We start from the raw sequence: 23616 nt of genomic DNA, 5'->3' as shown, positions 1-23616 counted from the left end.
TTCATTGTATGAATGGAAATGGGAAATGTATGGGAAAGGAGTAGTTCGGAGTAATTATTTTTCCAATAAATTAGCAGGGTGAGGTCTTAGGAAACTGTTGAGGTAATCTAAGAGCCCAATGCTAAGAAAAGAGGTTCCTTCTTGCCACCTCATTTCATTACCAACAGTGCTTCCAGCACTTCCTTGGAATCTGTCTCTTGCCATCTGACACCTAAGCAAATTGATTTGGCGTGCAAAATAACTATAGATAACCCAAAGAGATAAAACCCACATGGTTTTCTGCTTATGTAAGACAACTTATCAATGGATTGGAAAAACACTAGAACTGTGACCCGTGAAGGGTCTAGGAATAAAACTGGATTTTTCAACAGTACAAGCCATCAGATGGACTCAGCTGTTTCGTGAAACTACTCTTAGTGGATGTTACTCTGCTGCGATGCTGAAGAAACAGCAAGCAGTATGACAAAGAGAATGGCTCAACCAAACACCAAAGAGACTGTCATTTACTGGTGCTGATCCTGAACACCACAGGCAGGTCTCCCCCAGCATCTTCCTTTCAGCTTCCTGCATATGTCTACAAACATACCCTCAAACTGCTTTATCCCAATTCTCCCGCTACACAGACTAATAGTTTCACTTTCATCTTGTATTTCCCATCTGTCTGTATTCAACTTCTTATCCAAAACACAACACGTGGGTTTCACGGAATAAATTGTCTGGTTTATGTTTGCACAGACAAAATGGGGTCCTGATTAAAGACTAGCCCTCCTGAACGTTAGGATAAAACAAATAAACAAAATTACACACAGGAACGTGTGTAATCCTTTCCCAAACATACCTGTGTGTGTGTGGCGGGGGGAGTGATTTTATCTTCTAGTTTTACAACTCCTAAGACAACACGTTTCTCACTTCACTTACCTCCTCACAGGTCCACTGTGACTTCGTCCTCTCTCCCGTTCCCCAGGAAGCATTTCTATCTCACAGTGTAGAAACTGTGCACGGTAGGAAAGGACTTGTAGTACAGCCTGAAACCACAGCACCACAGCTCTCCTTTCAGCAAAGCAGCAGGTAAGGCAGCCCCTGTTTTGTGCCTGCTATCCAGTCTCACCTCTGTACCATATTCCACCTGCGCCGGTACAACTGTTAGTGCAGTTGCAGTGAACTGGATCAGGAAGCCAATCCAGGTTAACTAAAGTCCCTTCTGCTTTCCCTTTTCTGCAGGGTTATTTTTAACCTAGATCAATTTCAAATTCGGTTCACCTTGTTGTCTCATAAATAGTTGCTCCAGCACACTTGAGGGCACAGAGGCAGGAAAAACGTGGTAGGGGACAGAAAAACAGCACTGCAACTGAAATAAATGCTTATGAAATAACACCTTGCACCTGTAACAAAGACAAGATTGTGAGCAGCACTGCAGGGCAGGCTCTGCCAAGTTCTAGCCCTATGTTTCATAGTTTTTAAGAAAAATCCCCACCCATTCAAGATTCAAGCTTTCTAACACTGACAATTCTGCAAGTGTAAATAACCAGAAGCATCGACTAAAAAAAATACACTCTACTTGGATCTGATTTGGAACCCACCTGCTGTGTAGCAGAGACAATATTCTTTATTAAACTAACTGCTGTAGATTAAAAAAAAAAAAAATTCCTGGGCAAACAAGTCCTTCCTGCTGTCTGTGGTAAGGATGCAGGCAAAATACACAAAATCTGACAGCCATCTGAAGGCCTTTTCACAGCTTTCTCCAAAGAAGAGATGTGTCAGTTATGGAAGAATTAACTAACTGGAGAAGACTCCCTGGCAGCCTGATGTGTGGCATGGAGCACAGCCCTCAGCCAGGCAGGGCAGCCCATGACACTAACATGCAGCACTGTGTCCTTACAGTTTTTCCACTTACTTCCCTGTCCACATTCTGCTCCCTGTACCAATGAGACTGTTAACTTCCGCAGCACAGACATAGCCTTAATTACAATAAGGAATAATGTGACTGTTGCCAAAAATATCAGAAATCTGAGTATTTTTCAAGATATTACATTTGGTTGTGTCGTTTCTACAAATGTGGATACATGGGTAAATGAGCGAACACTAAAGAAAACCAGTAACAAGGGGAATGTCAAGTAATTTGAAATATTCTGCCTTCAAAGCAGTCTGAGGCTGTAATGAAGGCCTAACTACAACAGCTAAATACACAAATTATCACTTGGAGGCCTTCTGACCTTTTGTTATGGTACCATGTGGCTATCATTTACTGATAGCCCCTCTCTTTGCCAGTCCAAGCTGTCAATAAGCATTTTGTTTTTAATTAAAGCAGAATTTTCAAACAGTGCATACTGGTAGTCTTATATTGGTGATCACAGCAAAGGAATTTTTAGGTGTTTCTTCAGCAAGTAATTAAATCCTACTCCTGATTTTCAGATGGAGTTCCTTATTGCTGAAACCTAATAGATCAATAGTGAGACAATACAAGCCCAAAAATGCAAGGAAAGAAGCTTTAAATACATTGTTTGGAGATGTAATCCATACAGTTCATTCCAGCATCACTGGAATACATATTGTTAATTACTGTTTATACAATACATATTATAGCTGACGTTCGAAAATGTGCAAGCAAGGCTCCAAAAGCTATCCATTTCAAAATCAGAGAGCATAAACACAATGACCAAAAGACAACAGTCATTGAACAAAACTACACTCAGATCAAAAGCACTGAAACAAGGGTCTCTGGAAAAGTGACAGGGAATCAGCAAGTTTGGAACAGCAATGGACACAGAACTTTTCACCTCTACTTCACTGATTTTAATCTAATCAAGGTCAGTGGTGACAGAGCTCTACCTCCAGTCTTTACAAGAAAAACTTGTAGTGTCTTTTGGTCCTTAATGAGCAAATACAGCAGAACGACCCAGCACTGAATACACATGACAAAGATTTTTTTAAAAAAAAAATCGCAGTTCTAAGAAATGTCCCCTGAGGACGTTAAAATCTACTAGCAAAGGAAAATGAAGGCGGCTGCATCTTCCCATCAAGCACATTTCAAAGGAGCACTACTTACAGAATAATTATAAGAGTTAAAAAGGGAAGAAATGACTATAATAGGAACTCTGTCATACTGAAGATACTGTAGTGGGAACACTTTGAAGAGGAGTGAATGAACATAGAACTCACATGCAGAATGCACATCACACATGCTGTACTTGGCTATTTAAAGACCACAGAAGTCAAAGTTAGTAAAGTCCCGTTAGATTAATAAATTCCTCATGCACTGGAAGCTGGCGATCTGGCTACCAGGTAAGAAGATAGGTATATAGAATTGTGTTTTGGACATCATGTATGGTTTAATTTTAAACATACATTTTAAGAGCAATTTATACCACATATCGGCACAGAAAAAGCAGTAAGGACCACCTGAACCCTGGCTAACACAACTCAGAAGCCAAGCCCATGTGGTTCCAACACCTATCGGAAGAAGAGAAAGCATACAAATCTTCCAGTCACAAAGAGTGTATTCTAACCACCTAGTCTCTCATACAGTTTGATAATTAGAAAGAAAGAAACAGACAATATCACAGCTAGGTATTCTTGAATCTAGTGGTGGTGGTGAGGGGGAACAAACAAACAAAACACCAAGCAAGGTTACTATTAATTTCTAAAGAAACTTCTTGCTGTCATGTATGACATCACCTTGCAGATCTAAAGTGGCAAATAATTCAAAGCCATACATAGTAATTACTTAAAATCTGTGTTATCAAGTTATATGAAGAACAAGAAAATATAAAACTTTCTGCAAAGTTTATAATTTGGAAGGCTGACATTCATTCCAGTTTAGAAAATAGTTCTAGTAAAGTTGAAACATTCCTGTTTCATGTAAAATCACTAATGATCTTGAAAGTAACAGATGCACTTACTGGATTAAAAAAAAAATACCACTGTGACCTTTTTTGAACTCAGAGATGTGTTGTAGTTATGTTTCTTCTATGTTGTGTGTTTAAATGATTCCAAGACGATGAATATTAATAAAGCTAACATTTTCCTACATTAATTGCAGCAACTTAAGGTAAACTCCTTGTGGCCTTTTTTTTTTTAAAATGTAATTTATCACTTACTGACATTTTTAACTCACAGATTGCAAAAGCAGTTCTCTCAATTACTGTAAATAGAACAGCTGCAAAAAAACCAAACCAACCCAAACAATTCAGTGAATAACTAAAAGAGTATTAGGATGAGGGATCAAACCTAGAGACATTTTTAAGACAACTGACAATTGTGTCTCTTCTGATCTCAAACGAAAAATACTTGTATTATTAAAGACCTTCCGAATCTGTTGGCTTGCTGTGCCCTGTGGAAAACCATGAACCCATTTAAAACAGGTACAGAGTTTAAAACGGGTACCCTTAAGCTTCTCTTTACTAAGGGATCACTTTTAATTTTGATCCTCCAAATCAAAATTCACCGCATATTAGGAGAACCTGGAACAGAAGGGCATAGAAAGAAAACCCTAACGGACTACACCAAAGCCTTCCATCTTCTGTATATACATACATATATCTTCTCCTCCCTGCTATGTAAGCCTGGTTCACTGTTTTGGTGTCTAAGCTTAAGAAACTTAACCAGCATTCAGATTTCATTCACCTGCAACTTCTGCCTAGAAATACTCTGAAACATTTGCTCCGTTCTGCCGCTGATGTTGACATCCAACTGGTTTTATTCCTCTTCACAGCCTGAGTGAATCAACAAGTACTGAAGATATTTGAATATACATGGAAAGCTAAAATAAACAAGAATATAAGGGCCACAGTTAGGTGAAGAGCATTTACTGTGCTGACCACAGATAGTGAAAGAGGTCTCAAATTACACTTCATGAACTTGTAAGCATAGCTATTCAGTGGAAGCTGTGTTACCCTTCATTGTTCTTTCAGGGACCTTAGCATGTCCTTGATCCACACAATACCGTATGCTCCATGCATGGATCAAGGGCATAACATCACCTTTACAAGTCAAACCTGGATGTTTTTCTGTTACCACTTCAAACAACTTCTTTTTCAGTGTCCTAAAGTTTGGAATATGTGCTACTAAGAACACTTAACACACAAACAGGAAAACTGGCTCAACAACTTGAATATGTATTCAGAAAATTAAAGCTTCACCACATTTCATGTTTCTTTAGTTTTTCATTGCCATGTGTCGTATGATTAGATTATGCATCAACTTTCACTGCCAATAAACCAAATATTGCTTCTAATAATTTATTACGTGTATAGTATTCATACACTATTGATCCTCCACAGTAAGCAAATCCTGGTCTTTCCCAGCAGTATGTCAATGCTGATCAATTTCTTCTCCTAAGTTACAGAAGTTGTAATCTTTACAGAGCTTTTTGCTGCTAAATACACTAATTGAACATCTGAGCTTGATACCTCTAGCAGCACTTCATTTTTAAACTCTAACAAAGGGAGAGAGAGTTCTGAAGCAAACTCCATCTGCAACTTAAAAATCACTATTTGGTAATAAGAGAAAAGAATTAATTAAAATAGAAGTAAACAACTGTGTGGTGTAGTGTTATTTAACTGCACAAACAGCAATACAGCTACTATGAAATACAAAATGCGGTGTTTTGTCATCTGAAGTACTTCAAACAATGCACACCACTCTCTCCCTCCACACATATCTTGACAGGTAGGCTAAAATACTTCCTATCAAAAATGAATGCACACAGCTAAATAAATAAAAATAAAAAACACTAAACAATAAGTCAAACACTCGTAAAACATTTGGACTGTGAATTCTACAGTAACAAGAAAGGACTCAAGAACTGAAAGGCAAAACCACAGAAGAACTGGGTAGATGAAGCAGAGCCCCTGGTCCCACAGCTGGAGACACCCATGCAGATCCCCAGGCAGCCAGAGGAATGCTGTGCAGGCTGGCACCGGCCTCTTCAAATTGGGTTACCCGGTTCTACCCCAGAACTCAGTAGTAAGCACACAAAAAGTAAACAAACTGAAAAAAAAAACCAAACCACCCAACCCAAACAAGTAGTAACTTCAACGTTTAAACTTTTTTTCCATCTTAATAACGCCCTAGGAATTTCCAGTAACAAAAAGTATTGTTCTAGGAACACTTGTGCTTGCACAACTGGCTGCCCTCTGCATCTGTGTTTTCTCTTACCCGCCGCAAACATACCCAAAGTTTTCCACCAGAAGCGAAGCAAGGAAGTTAACTTAGTAAAAATAAAGTACGGTGTGTTTTTTCCCCCAACAATTGAACCCTATCTGAAGTTTATGCCGAAATACTTCAGACAGGAAAGAAAAACAACCCGCCAGCCAAAAGCACCCCGCGACGGCAAGTTCAGATCAATGCTTTTGTCTTCCATTTTACCCAGGGATCGGGAGAGCAACGTTTGTACCGAGCGCTCTCCCGGGGCGCTCCCCGGCGATGCACACACGCCGCGGGGCCGGGGCAGCGGGTAGGGCCGCCGGGGTCACGGCACCGCGCAGGCTTCGGAGTTCCTGACCTACATTCCCCGCAGCGGGATGAAACCCTCCCGCCGCAGACCGAGCGCGGCGCGGCGGGCGGCCTCCCCCGCCGGCAAGGGTGTGTTCAGGGGTGGGGATAGCGAGCCGGCCGGGGCGAGGATGGAGGCTGGCGGAGGCGCTGACACCTGCCCGCCGCCGCCACCCCGGCCCCGCCGGCGGCTCCTCCTTGCCCGGGGACGGACACCTGCTGCGGGACAGCCGGACGCTCGGCCCAGCGGCGGCCTCGGCCCGGCGGCCGCCGGCGGATTTAACCCGCCCATTTGCGAGTCGCTGCAGCCCGAGGCGGCCGGGCGGGCCGCGCTCCCCGCCGCCAGGAGCAGGCCGCGCCGAGCCAGGGGCCGGCGTGCGGCCGGGCCTGCGCGGGGCGGGGGGCTCGGCGCCTCGGCCGCTAGGCCGCGGGGCCTGCGGCGGCGGCGGCGCGGGGCGGGCGCGCCAGGCCCGGCCCGCCGGCCCCTCCTCAGGGAGCGGTGCCAGGCGACGGGCGGAGGCGACGAATCCCCCCCTCACTCACCGCTCTCGATCTCGTTGCCCTTCTTGGCGGTGGCTGCGTTCCCCATGGCCGGGCCGGGGCGGCGCGGGGCGGGGGGCGGGAAGGATGCCGGGCGGCTGCGGCGGGCGGGGGCAGGGCTCGGCTGGCGGGGCGGCGCGGCCCGCGGGCGCGGCGGCGGCGGCTGGCTCCCCTCGCCCCACGCTGGGTCTCTGTGTCTCCGGCCGCCGCGGAGGAGGAGGCGAGCGCTCTGCCCCCCTCCCCCACCCCGACACACGGCGGAAATGACGGCCGGGGCGGCGCCTCCTCCCTCGCTACGCCGCCCGCCGGGGGCGCGCGGGGCGCGGGACGCCGCCGTCCACGGCCCTGGCCGCTGCCGCCGCCTCAGGAGGGGGGGCGCCGCCCCGGCCGCCCGGCCCAGGGGAGGGGGCTGAGGGGGCCCGGGCCGGCGGCCGGCCGCAGCGGCTGGCGGAGGGCAGGGGCGGGCGGGCTGCCCCCGGGGCCGCCGCCGTGGCGGGGGCGAGGCCGCCTACCCCGCGCCCCCCGGCCGGCGCCCGGCCCCACGGGGCGGTGGTGTGGGAGCGCCCCCGCCGCCGCTGTCAGGGGCCGTCCCGCCCGCGGGCTGAGGCGGGGGCGAGCCGTGCCGTGCCCAAGGTGACCCCGGGCGGCCGAGCGCACCCGGCCCTGCGGCTGCGCCCGCCGGGGACCCGGCCGCCTCCCGCTGCGCGTCGCCGGCGGCCCGGGGACACCCCCCGCGGGGCGCCCACCGCCGGGCCCGCGGCCGCCGACCCCCCGCGCCGCCCGGGTCTGCGCCCCGGCGGCGGACGCCAGGGAGCCGGCGCTTGCCGCCTGCTCACAAACTGTTGTTGCATGGCTAACAGACTCCAGAAAAAACAGAAAGCCAGCGAGCTGCCAGGAAAGATTTTTTTTCTTTTCCTCCCCCCTTTTTTTGCTGCCACTCATGTCATAAATAGCTACCGCTACGCGTTTTCAAACGGTATTGTGACTTCCAAGCTGATGATAGCTCTCTTTGAATACATATATTTACCATGCAACACGCTTCGAGTGCTTTAGCTCTGGAAGGAAATGCTTATCAAAAGGAAGGCGCTATTTTTTGTGCCTTCACGTGGGGAGCGCGGAGAGCAGGCGCGGTAAGCCTGGGGATCACAGACTGTACACATTTTGCCAGGACAACTGATGCGATACCCAGCCCCTTCTGGAAGCGCTCTTCCCCAGGGCTGCGGCATGTGTCCATCGCCCTGGTGGCAGCCGTCCTGGCTACCATCTTTCACAGGGGCTACCAGAAATCCCCTCCTGAACCCCCGGGCCACCTGCCGGCCCAGCACCCACCCTCACGGCCTAATGCTGACTCCGTAAGACAGGGCTTTATGCACAAACGCTAATGCGTCCTAAAGCTGATACCTTTGGGAAATTTCCTATCTCCTGAGACCGTGCAGTGGAATGCATCGCAGGTGAGCGCCAGGCACTTCTAGCCAGCGTGTGGCTTTACTCTGTCAGTGGTACAAGCTGCCCGGATTATCCAGCTAGACAGTTTTGGGAACCGTTGGCTGAATTATCTTGATGTTCTGTAGGCTGAAGTTCTATCAATGAACACTTCAGTTAAGGGACTTTCTCTTGATTGCCACGTTTTCACTTGCATCACCCTGATCTGGGTGATACTGCTTGCTTCGGAGGAGTACCTGTGTTTTTATGATTAAAGAACCAAACTCTGGGGAAGCCAGGTCTGTGTTGCTTTGAAGATCAGAAACATAGACATAGTGAGGAAATAACCTGCAAACCACTGGGGATGGTGAAGCTGCTACTGCTGAAGAGGGTTGTCTTGTTTTGCCAAAGTTGAAGTCTCTGCATCTTTACGCACTTACCCAGAGGTTCAGTGAGTTACCAGTATTTCACTCTGCCAGGGAAGGGCACGTAGATTGCAACGGCTGGATCTGCACCAGGAGGAGAGGTTAAGCTTGAGAAAAGAAGAGGGTATCTCTGCCATCAACCATCTCGATCACTCAGACAATGACAAAATAATGAAATCTGAGGTGCTGTAGTATTTAAATAAACATCTGAAGACACTACCAGAGATAGGTAAAAATGTTACCCCAGTTTTGAACATTTTCCCTGCTCCAGCCATCATAATTTTCATTTTGGCCGAATTGAATCTGAGTCAGCTGATTTTCATCCAGGTGCTGACAGGCATTTTGATATCCTTGAGAAGACAGCAGCAGCATCCCTAACAAATTGGATATGCTGCGGCATCTTTAGCATATTATTGGCATTACAGCTCATCCCTTCACTAGCAAATTGTGCTGCATAGGCTTCATATGTGAGGATCCACCAAGGTCCAATAGCCATTACTGCCCTTTGGGATTTGGCGGACCAGAATCAGCTGGTTGTTGCACATACTCCAGCAAAATCCGATATATACGCTCACAGCACCGCATATATATGTGCAGCAATGCATGACACTAGTTCTCAAAATAAGCACATGTTCTGAATAAACATGCAGCACTGATGGATTTGCATAAATGCTTATACCCAAACACTCTCATAATCAAAAACATAACAAATACAAGTCAACAGTGCTGTAAAACATTAAATGAACCGCTCTCATGATCCTGGAATTACATGTCTAAGTGAAGATAACAGAAACAGGGACTTAGGGCTGGATGTTTGCATTCTCATTCACACCATTTACTAAACGTATGCCATATTAACCAGTTAAATTAACTGCAGAACATACCGATGCAGTATAGATTATATATGCTAGGTATGTATATTTCTTTAGCATCCAGAGTATCAACCGTTGTTCTAGCCCTAATCTTTAGTTTGCCTTAATTTTCTTACATAAAATCCTTTGATGCTGAAATGCCTCATACAAAAGCAGTTTGTCTTCTTTCTTTCAACACCGTTGTTTAAAAAATCAAATCATACAAACATGAAAAATGTTCTGCTGGATATGTTAGAATACTTTAGTAAATGGTGCAATCTAAAAAAATCAGATTTCATTTGTTTTGCTGATCTGTAAAAGATTTAAAAGAATAGCTATACTCTAAGAAAGTCACCTCAGCAGTTTTAGAACTATACACATTTAATGATGTAGTTTCAGTGACTCACAGTGGGTTTTCATTCATTTTTCTACATATTTGTTGGGAACTATCAATTAGGAATATCCTAGAAGGCCAATCTTTTTCTCTGATAAAGCCTAAAACTCTGTAGCAGAGGTATAGTTCCCTCATGAAACTTGTCTATTTCACTCTACATAGACTCAGAACTGAAAATGAGAGGGTTGTTTCAGGACAGAAAAGATAAATTTCTGTTAGATCAAAGGCTCTCACGTGCTTTTAATGGAAATCACTTTTTCATAAGGTAATTACTTCTGGAGCCACATATCATTTCACTCCATAATCATTGCAATTTCTAGATGAGATAGCAGCATTTCTGTAGCAACTACAGCAGTTGTTTTCAATACACATTTGAAACAAGTCACTAAATTTGTATTGTTACAAATCTTAATTTTCTTCCCTTGCATTTAAGGTGTGCCTGCATTGCAAGGGATTGACGTAAATAGATTGGTGGTTTTGCCCATCTGTACTGGTAATTCTTACTCGGAGGATGTAGGCTCTTCTCAGGTTATGAGTATGTACCTGCCTTGGTTGTCATTCTCTTTATATGGCCAGCCTGCCTTACCATTGCAGCAGTGCCTGTAAATTGCAGGGTTTGAATACTAGATTTGACTGCTCTTCCCCAAATCTCAGATCCCTGCATCTTTGAATACCCTTGACAGCTTCCTTCTCTACTCCTAAACAGACTGATATATCTGGCATTTAACTCTCTGTTTTCCTTTTAGGTTGCTCCAGACTACTGGCACATTTCCTGCTCTCAGCTAACCCCTGCTCTGCCAGCGTGGGATGTTTTTCTAGCAGGTTGCTAACGTGCCAAGAAGCATATGTATCTCTTTGTGAATATGTTATTTTCCAAATTTTACAGCTTCTGACCCAGAAACAGGAATATTCATCACTGCAGCATAATTTCAGACCTGCCAAGAATACATCAGTTTGTCATGTAGATGTGCTAAGGGAAGGGATTAAAGCAGAAGTACGGCAATTCCCCCTGCTCCCTGCACTAGCTACACAGAGAGCAATGAAGTACATCCTTGTGCTGGTAAGAGCAAATCTACTGATGCCCAGTTCATTTCTGCTGAGGACCCGTCCTCACGGAGTGGAGTGAAACATCTTGTTTCCACAATATCTAAGATTGACAACCTCTGAATCTACAATGAACCTAGAGCAACTTGGCCAACAGCTCACTCTGCCAGATCTCCTGAAAAATGTTCTTTGATGCTCTCTGACTGTGAATCCAGAAGGAATCTGGAGCCTCAGGAAAGAGTTCTGCACACTGTGACTGTTGCAATTTTGAGGGACTTTTTAGTTCAAAGAAGGAGAGATCCTTAATTAAGAGTAACTTGGGCTTCCTTCAACATGACTAGGTACACTTGAAGCAAGAAGCACCGAAGTAAGTTTACACCAGCAGCCAACACTTCATCACTGCCAGCCTTTCCTTCTTGGCATTAGATGTTTCCCATCTGAAGATAGCCACTGGTCAAAAAAACCCATGCAAACACAGAAGCAAAGGGTTTATATATTCCCTTATTGATTTTTAACTACACTTATTTCACCACAAACCTCTGAAGAGCCATGAAATTTCAAGGTGGGATTTTTTCTGATGTTTTACACATAAAGAACAGCTATGTTTGGGCTATGGCTTTTGCTGTCAGTATTGCCCCTTAACGAGATAGCTTTTGTCAATTTTTCTGTGGATGGTGGCTATATATTCATTCATAGGAGGTGGCAGGTGCTCTCTTGTGATCAATGTCGTGCTGAGTAAACATGTTTTTCACAGAGATAAACTACAGACTTCCTTAATGGGCAAATCCAGCTGTTCAGTTCTTGGCCTTTATCTCCTACAATCGTTTGGGAGAAGGAGTGTAGTCTTTTGCTATCAGCCGAGCAGCACTTTTTTCAGTTGCTTATAATTGTTCTGCAGATGATTCCATATTTGTAGAAGACACTGCCTGCAAATTTGTGATTCAGAAGAAATTGCTAATTACTGTTAAGGAAAGTTCCTACTGACCTGCCCCTGTAAGTAACTTTGTGATCCTGTTGTTGGTATCTGGCTGCCATCAGGCTCATTTTAAAAGTTTCTTTATCCACACTGGGAGAAGTCCTTTGCTTTTCTATGCAGATGTTCCAAATTTTTTGAATCCATGAAGACTGCTCAGCCTAAGAAAACCAAGATATTTTATATTATCTTGTTTTGCTGCGCTTCTGAATAGTTGTGTACAAAAATCAAGTAGAGAAAAAAAAATCCCCAAAAAAATCAATTGCACATTTTGTTCTTGTATTTTTAGTAGTTCAGCAATGTATTTGGATTGCTGTACATGAACTATAGAAGCAATGAAACAAATCAAAATTGATGGTATGGAATGAAACTTAAATCCAAATTGATGGTATAGCTGTCTGACATTAGATTGTAGTCTAGTCATGGAGATTTGAATAGAAATACTGCTTGTGTAGTCAAAGTTACTGAAATGCATAGCTGTTTTATATAGTAATATATTTTATATAGTAAAACACTTTCAGGGTAGTTGACTTCATTATCTGCATGGTTACCATAATTTAAAAGTGATCAGTATTTATACTGATGTTTGTTTGTTTGTTCTTACTATATATTGAGACTGAATCACTTACCTTTTACAGAATAAAAAAGATTTAAAGCAAAAAGAAAAGAGCGGTGTTTTTTAATTTCTCTTTTTAGGCCTTTTCTACAGAGATCTCCAAGTTAATTACAGCTGTTAATTTGAAGTAGACTAAGCTCTATTAAATGCCTCAATATGTATTTTTCTTCAGAATTAAAAATGCCCTTGATTCAATTTAGCCTAACTCACTTTGGAAGTGAAATAGGCTATGTTAAATGAAGGTCACTTTAATTCTAACTGCAAGAGTTCGCACAAAGAGTTCATCAGGCTTTTGTACATACTCTGCACTCAGTAAATTAGGAACAATGAGGACCAGTAGTCATATATCTAAATCTAAGCTTCACTGTATTCTGCTCAAATGAATGTCCTGTAAATTGTGTCCCACTGTCACATGTCACTGTATTGGTAAAGAAGTCTAGCTAAAAAGGTTTTTAATGCATAATCAGCTCTTAAGCTGTAATATCTTTAGTAGTGGTATCTAAAAATAGAAAAAAACAGTTGAGATGTTTTTCCTGGTTTATTATTTGTATCTAGAAGCATATTTTTTAAACAGAAAAAAACCCCCACTTTCCTAAACCTGGAATTTTACCCATTTATCTTTCTACAACCTGTTGATTTTCTCTTAGGGTTACAGCACAGGTCCTAGAAATACTGGGAGTTGTACACATATGACTAATTGAAGGTAATACATTCCATTTGCTCTCATGGTTATTATTTCTTCTGCACACACCATCTTTTTCTGCAAGTGTCCTTTGCTCTTAAGAAAACAGTCGTCCAAAGCAGAGGTGCCAGCAACATGCAGTTTGTTCATGGTTCAGACCCCTGGCACTTGCAGTCAAATTAATACAAGCTTTTGGTTAACGTTCAGCTTCTCCCATCTGCTTTATTTGTGTTGTTATTCTTTGGTTATGATTTCAAGCTCTGCATGCTTTTCTGCTTCTAATATCTTTGTCTTATGCTATTTTAAGCTCTTGGTTATATCTAAGGTGACAGAGCACTCTAGTCCAACACTTATTCAAGTTCTAGTTTCTTGGCAAAGTCTAAAGTGCCTCATCTGGAGCCTGCTTCTCCCAGGAGTCTATTTCTGTGTTATTTGCTCCACTTTCTGTTGAAAACCAGTGGCTTTTTAAAGTCAGAAGGTGGTGGGGTTTTTTAATCCATGAATCTTCATTAGATCTTGCCCTAAGGAAGGCTAATTCCATGCTTTATCATAACACCTGTAACAGATAAAATTGTCTCCCCAGTCTTATAAACTACAAAATATTTTTAAACCTTCAGGTTCAAAGCCTATAACTTTCATATGCTTCATTTTTATGTAGAATGTATTACTACTCAATTTTCTGTAACAGCTTCTTGAATACCCTCCTTCGCTTGGATTGCTGAAAACTGTTAAATATGCCAAATGCATCAGCACTTGCTATTTTCAGAAGGAAAACCTCCTTCTGGTTGACTTGCTTTTAAATAACACTTACTGCTTCCAGATGTACATTGAAGTGTTCTTGCCTTCTTTTCCAGTAGTTTCTGGTATTTCCAGAGTTTGAGCTTTTAAATGCTCCAGTTTGTTCTCAATGTCTTTCTTTGATTTCTATTTATTGCTAGTGCCATGAATGAGGAGTCGTCCAGGCTCAGAGGATTACAGTAGATGTTCTTTAATCCTGTGCATCTTCAGTGCCTTTTCTTCACACTTACAAGCCACAAAACTAAACCTCTTAAAGAACATTTAGACCAGTAACCTTTAATTAAGAGAAAGAATAAGCAAAAAATGTTTAGTATCATATTCATAGGTGTGAATCTATCAAAAAAAAAGTGTAAGAAACAAACACTAAAAGCCACTTTGCATCTGAATAAAGTCAGCCAAGAAACCAACTTAGAAAGTTTATTTAATATTTGCAGATCTATTTTTGGTTTGTGTTCGACCGACAAAGCTAGAAGGAGAAATATCTATGGTGCTAGCCAAGAAGAACATATTAATTCTCAGCAACACAAAGAAGTGGATATTTTAAGTGGTTGTAATGCAAATGTCAACATAAAAGCTTTTTTCTCTCAGCTCCAGAATCTGAGAAGCCTTTGGCAGAATGTGCTTTGATATTAGTAGATGTTCTGTATATTTGATAGATGCATGGCTGATCCACCAAGAGAGAGAAATTGAATGTTTTCAAGCATTTTTTTTTTAATCTCATGAAACAGAGAACCTTGACTTCTACTTGCGTTTAGTCCAAGCCAGATTTATTTTAAACTCAGATTCACATTTGAAATGTTGAGCTATTTTCTAATAATAGTTGAAATAAATATAGTGCTTCCAGTGAAACTTTATTTTTTTTAATCCATATTAAAAGATGGCAACCATGTGAAATACATTTTTTTCACAGGAATGTGAAAGACAGGGCTTTTTAATTGGTATTAAGTATTACCAATTACCATTTTAATCATCACAGTTATATGAAAGAACTTCATTCATTCCACTTTGTGCAAAGGGCAGGTCCATTCCCAAGTAATATATTAACCAATAAATGTCTACATATAAAAATTACCCTCAAGCATTTTTTGTTTCCAGTGCTGTAATTTCTTTCAAATAATTTCTGGTAAAGACAATTAATCAGGATCTCTAACAGAGGATGTATAGAAGTCTGACCGTGTTAGGCATAATGCCTGCACTTACTTGTTATGCCCAAGTGCAACATTGTAACTCAGAGGTGATGGGATTTTGTGTGTAGATCACTTGAAACAGATGCTTTTTGTCCTTGATATCTTTTCTCAGAAATCTTCCCTTCTGTCTACTTCATTGATCACAATAAAAAAATCCTGTTATTTAACCATAATTTTCTTTTGTTCCACCTAGTTTTCTTTATAGTGCTACAATTAAAAAAATACATAGATTTCCATTCCTCTCCAAGTAATGTCATTTTCTGTACCCTGAAGACTTAATATGCCTCTGCTTTTTCCTGCTTTTCTATCCCTTTTGGCGTCCCTTCATTCCCTCTCCCACCCTGTTCTATTTACTTGGTCTTTCCCTTTGCTGTACTGCAAACATACTACCAGAATCGTTATTTTGTAAGCATTCACAAAGTTAAGGAAATTCAGCAGCACTTTGGTGGTGTTTAGCATCCCTTGCTTCATCCACATAACTGGGACATTAGATCTTACCTTCGCTAATAGGGTTGAACATAAAGATTCAGGCATGCCTCAGTCAGCTGGGGCCCTACCTGGCTGTTACAGAAAAGACACACCACAGTTGAGATTTCTAGTCCCCTGAGCACAGACGCGCAGGGGCTAAGGCCACAGAAGCCACTGTTGAAAAGATTTTTTTTTTTATGAAGTCTCGAATGAAATCTTGCTTTGTTCATACTTGAATAAAGTTCTGCCATCAGTGAGATCAGGATGTTACCTGCAACACTGGGACTAGGTTGGTTTTCTATTTTCACAGCTGTTACTTCTTACAAATCATCCTAAAGAAAATACGTTGCTTACATGCTCTTTTTCATTTCTGCTATAACATTCAATCACTTTATTGCAAAGAGAAGAGTATAATTAGCCATATCCATTCTCTCAAGCTTAGCATAGGATGGTAGACTGAATGAGCACAAAAGACATGTTAGAAATGGTTCTCCTGGTGAAATAATTTATTTCTGTATTTTTTTAGGAGCGATAAATGCAGGTTACATTGCTCTCCTACAGTTAAAAGCACTTCCCATACGGAGGGCAGGGGAGGGTATTTCCTTTCTACCCACTACCTGTTTGAAGAGGGAACTATATGGTCTTTATAATGATCCTTTAACATGGAAATATTATTAATACAGTCAATACCAATGTTTATCATTTATGCAATGCTTTTTCATTCGTAAGTCTCAGGGTGAGACAGCCAGATGAAGTCAGAGGCTTCTGAAAGGTTCTGTGGTGTTGGAGGGTGGCAGTCCCATAGCAGTTGGGATTTCAAGAGTGGAGAGAGGAGACAGGCGGGAGGAGGTTCAGGCAGAGCAGGAAACCCCTCGGGGAGGGTGGCTTCACCCTGCTGTGGGGAGGAGGGCATGGTAACTGGTGAAGGAATGAAATAGTGCAGGACAGAAGAGAAGAGGGTTTGAAAATTGGTAAAGGAAGGCAAACAAAGCCAGGAGAATTGGAGCACATACATGTGCAGAGAAAGGAAAATAGGTAAAATCATTATGGAAAAGAACAGGTAGAACTTTCCTCATTCAACAGGAAAATATGCAACATGGTCTTTTAAGAAAGAAAATAGTAGGGGAGGTAACCTATTTCATTTGGAGAGAAAAACTGTTGCTTATGACTAAGAGAACCTGTGATTTTGTTACAATCTCGGCAACACACGCGTGGTCCAGGATCATCCCTGCCTGTGTGCCTGCTCCATGTGTGGAGCTCTCTGCTCCCTGATGGCTCTGAGTGGAATAATTTGAAGACTTCTGGTCTGGAGACAGTCTTTTCATATATGTTTGGACAGCTGCATCACAATGGGGGCCTAATGTTGAATGAGGTCTCTGTTTTCTGCCATAATTGAAATAATAAATCATAATCACTCAATAACATTGTCACTATCACTTCTTGGACATAAAAATCCCACGAGACCATAAGGAAATGCACATCATGTTAATATTGTCTATTGCAGTCACAGAAATTACAACCCATAGTCTGAACCAAATTAAAAAACCGTCATGTCAATGCAAAGGATAATTGTAGCAGTCTTTTGTTTCTTTGCTACAACAAGTAATTGTGAAGAATTGGAAGGACTCTTTTACCCCAGGCTGTGTGTTTCTCCATAGGCAGGGTGCTCTGCAAAGCTCCTTGCCTTTTTGTGATTCTGGAGACTATAGCACAGACAGGACAGGCGCCCTTAAATCTCTCGGGTTTATCCAGACCAACCTCTGTAAACATCAGTGGAACAACAACATGTGATCTTCAAAAAGCTGAGGAAAAACCAGGTCATTTTGGGATGGACAGATCCTGTGTACCCATACCTGTATGAGGAGGAATATGTTTTTGCAAAGACTTATTTTGTACATTTCTTCTTGCTGCCTCCTGACACACCGCATCTTTGTAATATAAATCTGAACTCTCAAAGATTCATTTAATTTGTGGAAGACCCTGACTGTTGTTCAGACACAGTAAGTACTTCCATTCAGTGCCTTCCTATGTCCTGTATTTCTTGCATGCGGAGCTGTCCTATCTAAGTAGATACTGATGCTGCACTACTTAGTGTTGTATGGCACAAACTCAGATTTGGTAGGTTTTACTACCTGTTGCAAGAGAGACTGCTATAATTCTAGATTTAACTGTTCCCATAAATGCAAATGGATAGTCCTTGTCTCCATTACAATAACTTCCACTTTCTCTGCAGAAGTATCTTGCCACTTCTATCACTCATGTCCTCTGCTGTGACATCCCAGTTTGAGTGGGTGAAAAACCATGTGTGCTGACTTCAGGCTGTCCACCTTGCCAGGGTAACAGGCACTGCAAGAAACTCAACTGCACTGTAGAGGCACCTGAGCATCTGACACTATGTGTATGAGTAAGCAAGCCCCGACGGATCAGAATTCAGTACATGTAGTTAGATTTTTTTGCATTATACATCCTACTGCCTCTTGTAATACTGGTATTAGGAAGATTTTTTCCTCATGTAATGAAATTTCTTTATCTTGCTGCCCTGGAGAAGTTAGTAGTGATTCTAATATCATCTCACTATGTTGGTTTCTCTCAAACACCCATCTAGTAATGAGATGACTAGGGAAATATTTCATCCCTTCTTTACTGTACCACATGGTACAGATACATCTATGATGCCTTTGTAAAGAAGATTAAGTATTATTTCTCTTTTATAGTAATTATGTTGCAATACATCAAACAAACTGATAACTTCAGACTTATTTCAATGAACCCGTATGAAACAATTTTCAGTTACACCTGGTAAGGTGTGGATTAGACAGATACTGAGAAATTTCATACTGTGAAAGGACACATTAACTACATGAGAAACAGCGCAACTTTGGTGGGGAAGAAGTCTCCCTTGTTCCCACTTTCCTCAGAGGTTCCTGACCATAGTGCTTAAATAATGGTTTAATTCCTATGTCCAACGGCAAAGGAGGAGTGGCTCACATCCCTCTACGTGGGCCTGCAGGCTGGCAATAGCATAGGTAGCCTTTAGCAACACTGTATGATCCTACCCTTGTTTGTGAATATTTATGAGAACTGTTTTTATTTCCTGGATGACCACATTAACTTACTTGACCAGCAGATATAAATTTCCACTTTCCTTCAGCTTATGCCTCATTTGGTCTTACTGCCTCATACAGTGGAACTTTTCTATTTTTTTTTTTAAACTGACTTGATGGCTGCTCAACCGAAAGAAACTCCTCTCCAAACTGCTGAAGTTCTGGGATGCCCTTTGTCTTAAATGGGGGCAGACAGCAGATGGGAACTCAAAGATATTATTTGAAAAAAGCCCTCCAAGCTTTGATTAATAAACAGATAAACTCTGAAATGATATTTTATGTAGTTAAAAATAGAAGTGCTCATATATAAAAGCTGTTCAAAACCAGGCCTGAACCAAAGGGGGCCCATTAAGCTTGAGAGTAATTGACTGTAGTCTACGAATACCCTTGGTGTTACGGTATCTGCTTACATCAGTACTGAATTTCATCCAGAGAATGTTTGGAGTGATGAGGACTATAAAAAGTTATTGTATATGAAATCTGCGTTATGTCAATATCATACTGCTACAGCTTGTAAATTCACATTGATCTGTATAATAAAAGATGTTTACAGGAGTAATGAATTCAATCAAGTACATGTTTACTGATATATAAAAAGAAATAGCAAACCATCTTGCTGGGCATTTGATTTCCAGGAGATAATCCCAGACACTACTCTGAAGATTAGAGAGATGGGAGATAAGAAGCTGTGACAGGCTGGCAGTATCTGCCTGAAACACCATCCCCTATTAGCAGGTGTTGGTGCTGCTGGGAAGCTGTTGCATGGATTTTGCTAATGGACTGAGCAGATGGCTTATAAAAGAAATGGGTGTTGCTTTTGGAAGCAAAAAAATATGTATGGGCTGAGAAGTCTTGTAGCAAGAATCCTGAGGGAATATGAAGTATAGGGGGGGAACTTGAGCTGAACTTTGTTTCTTCATTGGTAATGTTTTCTAGTCAGATGCTTGGAAATGGATGGGTTTTGACAGCACAAACTGTTTGGACATAATTTATGTTAAGTGGGAAAATGCACCTGTTCAGAAAAGCATAATTAACTACTTCATAAACATATTCCAAGATGAATGTCTTGCAAACAGAACACACGCTTGGAATAGCTAAGTTTCCTGTTATACAGCTACATGCTAGTTGAGTTTCAAAGCTTTTTGATTCTTCATGATTGTTACTTTCTGGTGTTTTGAAACACTGTCTTTTTGGCATTCACCAGCATGAATAGTTGCATGAAGATACAACCTGTTTCAACAGCAGAGGCAAAATGCAACTTCAAGTTTTCTGGACAATATCGGACTGTGCATCCTACTGCGGCTCTGTAAGCTGATGGCTCAGTGGACAGGAGAAATAGGTTTGCATTTCAAAGCCTTTTTTGTGGCTTTGTTCAAAGACCAATATTCTTGAGAAAATTTAATTATCCTTTTTGTAATTTGAAGAAATTATATTTACTGACTTTGAGATGGATTATACATATGCAGCATTACAGTGCTCATAATTATTCAGGGAGTATGTTACTAGTAACAGGAAAGGTGAAATGAGAACTGTGCTCAGATAAATAATCAACCTTTCTCTAAAAGATAGAATTGATATGATTTCCCCCATCATTTTTCTACTACAAAAATTTAAAGTCCTAAAGGTACGCACAATCCCTGGGTAGAAAAACAGGAAAAAAAACCTAAGAAAAATCACAGAAACACGTGTTTTCTCAGAAATTACATTCTTCCTGATCTCTGGTTTTCTGTTGTGTCTATGTTTGTTTATTTGTGAAATTCATAAGATGATCTTCATGCCATAAAAGGTATTTTTATTGCTAGTTCTATTTACAGTAATTATCTAGGCACATCTGTTGTCTCAAATGCATCAATGTTCAATATTTAAACTAGCTCAATATTAAAAATAAAACTCTCTTTAATGCTCCTAATCAAGCATCTGTGTATTTAATACCCTGTTTTGGTTTCTTACTAAATTTTGTAAGCTCTAACATTTCAACATGGAGGTAAGGAGCACCATTTACTTCCAGTGATTCAGAATGTAGATCACATTTAAAAAAAGTAAATCTGATCTGGTTCTGGGAAACAATAACAAAAAGCACATTCTGGAAGAGATTAATGCCTCCTGCCTCCCAGGAATGGAAATGAGAAAAAGCATTTATGCTGTCGGCTCTGATCTTTGCTGGAAGGCTGTGTCATAGGTTGTGATTTCCCAGCTGAGACTGGCATCCGTTTGCAGCAGCCCTCCTCTGGAAAGAGGAAGCATCAGCTGCACCTGGAAGGGAGGCTGTTTGAAAAAGCCTCCAGGAGCAGAGCAGGGCACAGACATATTGCCAAGCTCCAGGTTTGCCTGCGGAGTATAAAGTGACAGCTGGGTACAACCTCTCATCATGAACTCTCATTTGTGATTTGCCATTCTTCCTGCTATATAACATCAGTTGCTCAGCAGAGATGTGCACCTCAGACTTTGGGGTGTGGAGAGCTGGTTTAGGGTATGGAATGCGGACACACATACAGCTGAAACAAAGCAGGCAGGATCCGCTGTAGGCCTGAAGCGAGCTTTGACCTGGAGATAACACGCAATGCATGTAAACCTTGCAAATGGTTTCATCTGCAGTCAGTGGCACCGTTCCAAATGACTAACGGAAAGAAAATCAAACCTTTCCTTATGAGCATCCTGTAACATAGCTTTCTCACAGCTGTGAGAAAAATAAAGAATGCTTACGTGGGGATGGGGACAAGCTTAGATCCCATTGCCTCTGTTTTAGCATGGGATTTCTAGCATTAAAATGTAGATCTGTTCCTATAAACTTACCTACACAAACTGGCATGTAAAGTTCTATGAGATTACATGTTTGTGGGCAGAAATTATACCTCTGCTGCTTCTTTTGACAAGCCTAACAAAGGTTTGAGTGGTAAATAAATGATAATTTATGCATATCAGTGAAAACCACAATGTAAACTGTAATCATACCCAATGAAAAATACCATGCCTGTAAAAAACCCTTCAACTTTAAAACCTACAAATCCATACCATGCGTAAGAAAATTCTGATATCTCTTTCAGACTCCCTAAAGGATTTTTCACATGGTTTTCTGTCCTTAACAAATCATTCTAGTATTTGCAAGAAGCTCACAATCTGTTCCTATTAAAATACCAGCTTACCTTCCAAGACGTTAAAAGTAGAAAAAAACCCATAATGCTAATCAAACAGTTACATTTTCAACCAAATTACATCATTTAACATTGTCAACACAAGATTTAACATTTCTGATCCAGTTCTTTCTGACCAAGGAAAAGAAAACTTCAAACTAAGCCTACGGAATATATTTATTTCTAACCGCCTTAGAGAAGCAGTCATTGAAATTCTCACAGAGGGCCTATTTCAGCCAAGAGGTTGTGCAGAAAAGGTTAGACTGAAATCGGTTTTAAAGGTATGTAGTAGTGAGGAACGTGCAATGTAAGAATGTAATGGTACAATAAAGTTGATTAATTGATAAAACAGAAGAAACCCCCAGCATTAGCAACCACAGTAAGTCAATAAAAGATTACAGCTAGCTCCATGGCAAACATAAATCAGCCCAAATCCAACACCGTGATTTCCCTTGCTTGCAAATCTGCCTCCTGACCTTGATAAACAGAGGGTACCACATTACCTACTGAGATAATGGATTAAATTTCAATCGGGCTTTTATTTATTAAAAAAAACAACCACAATTTTTTTAAAAAAGAAAGTCTTTTATTCTTTCGATATTTTCTTTTAAATCTTTGACATGTTTCTCCATTTTTTAAATCTTTAATACATTTATCTGATTAAGTCATGCGCCTTGTGCTAGGGTGCAAAGCGTCTCAGGGAAAGACTGAAACGGCTCTTTCAGAGCGGCGAACAGCAGGGAAAACACCGCCGTGAGGGCCGGGAAGGGGGAAAATTGTCTGAAAACGCGAATAAACCGCACGGGCCCAGGGGCTGCGGCGGGACCCGCCAGCGCCGCACTGTCCGCAAACCCCCGCCGGCGGCTCCTGCGGCCGCGCCCCCGCCGGGCCTCCCGCAACCCGCGGCCGCCTGCGCAGCCGGGGGGGTCCCCGCCGCCGCCGCCGCAGGCTCCGCGCACCTGGCGGCGACGCCCGGGCGGGGAGTGCCCGCCCCGCTCACGGCCGCCCTCCCGCCGCAGGGCTCCCGAGGCGCTCCACCTCAGCCGGAGCCAGGCCCCGCCGTCCCCTGGCCCCGCGGCGGCCGGGCGGCGCGGGCTGTGCGGGGCCGAGGGGAGAAGGCGGCGGCCCCGGCCCTGAGGGGAGCGCGCCCCGCGCCGCCCGCCCGGGTGGGGGATACGCCGCCCGCGCCGTTGCCAGGTCCTGCCGCTCGCGTCCTCGCGCAGGCAGACAGCGCGGGCCGCTCCCACCGCGAGCGGGGCGGGGGGAGACAGGCGGCTCGGGAGGGCTGGCCCCCGCCCCCGGTCAACCGGCCCCGCTCCGCGGACACCGCCCGCCTCCCCTCGGGCGCTCTCGTCGCACGTACCTGCGTGGGAGGGCCCAGCCGCCCCGCCCCGCCCGGCCGGCCGGCCGCCGGCGGTGCCCCCTCGCGGGGAATGGTATGTCCCAGCTCCCCGCCGTCGCCTCCCGCTCCTCCTCCCGCTAGTGCCCG

General features: G+C 42.9%; 1 protein-coding gene across 1 annotated transcript in view; it reads right to left on the bottom strand.

Moving 5' to 3' along the window:
* Positions 1-7289, bottom strand: part of PRKACB (protein kinase cAMP-activated catalytic subunit beta) — a 74260-nt gene extending 66971 nt beyond the window's left edge. The window contains exon 1 of the mRNA XM_080406565.1: positions 7036-7289. Within this exon, the coding sequence (XP_080262691.1) occupies positions 7036-7081 (46 nt within the window). The 5' untranslated portion in view covers positions 7082-7289. The remainder of the gene's footprint in view (positions 1-7035) is intronic.
* Between the last annotated feature and the right edge of the window lie 16327 nt (positions 7290-23616).

Source organism: Falco punctatus, assembly GCF_963210335.1.
Source record: "Falco punctatus genome assembly, chromosome: 11".
Classification (NCBI taxonomy): Eukaryota; Metazoa; Chordata; class Aves; order Falconiformes; family Falconidae; genus Falco; species Falco punctatus.
The sequence above is the reverse complement of the archived record's forward strand: the minus strand, read 5'-3'. Positions and strand labels throughout refer to the sequence as shown.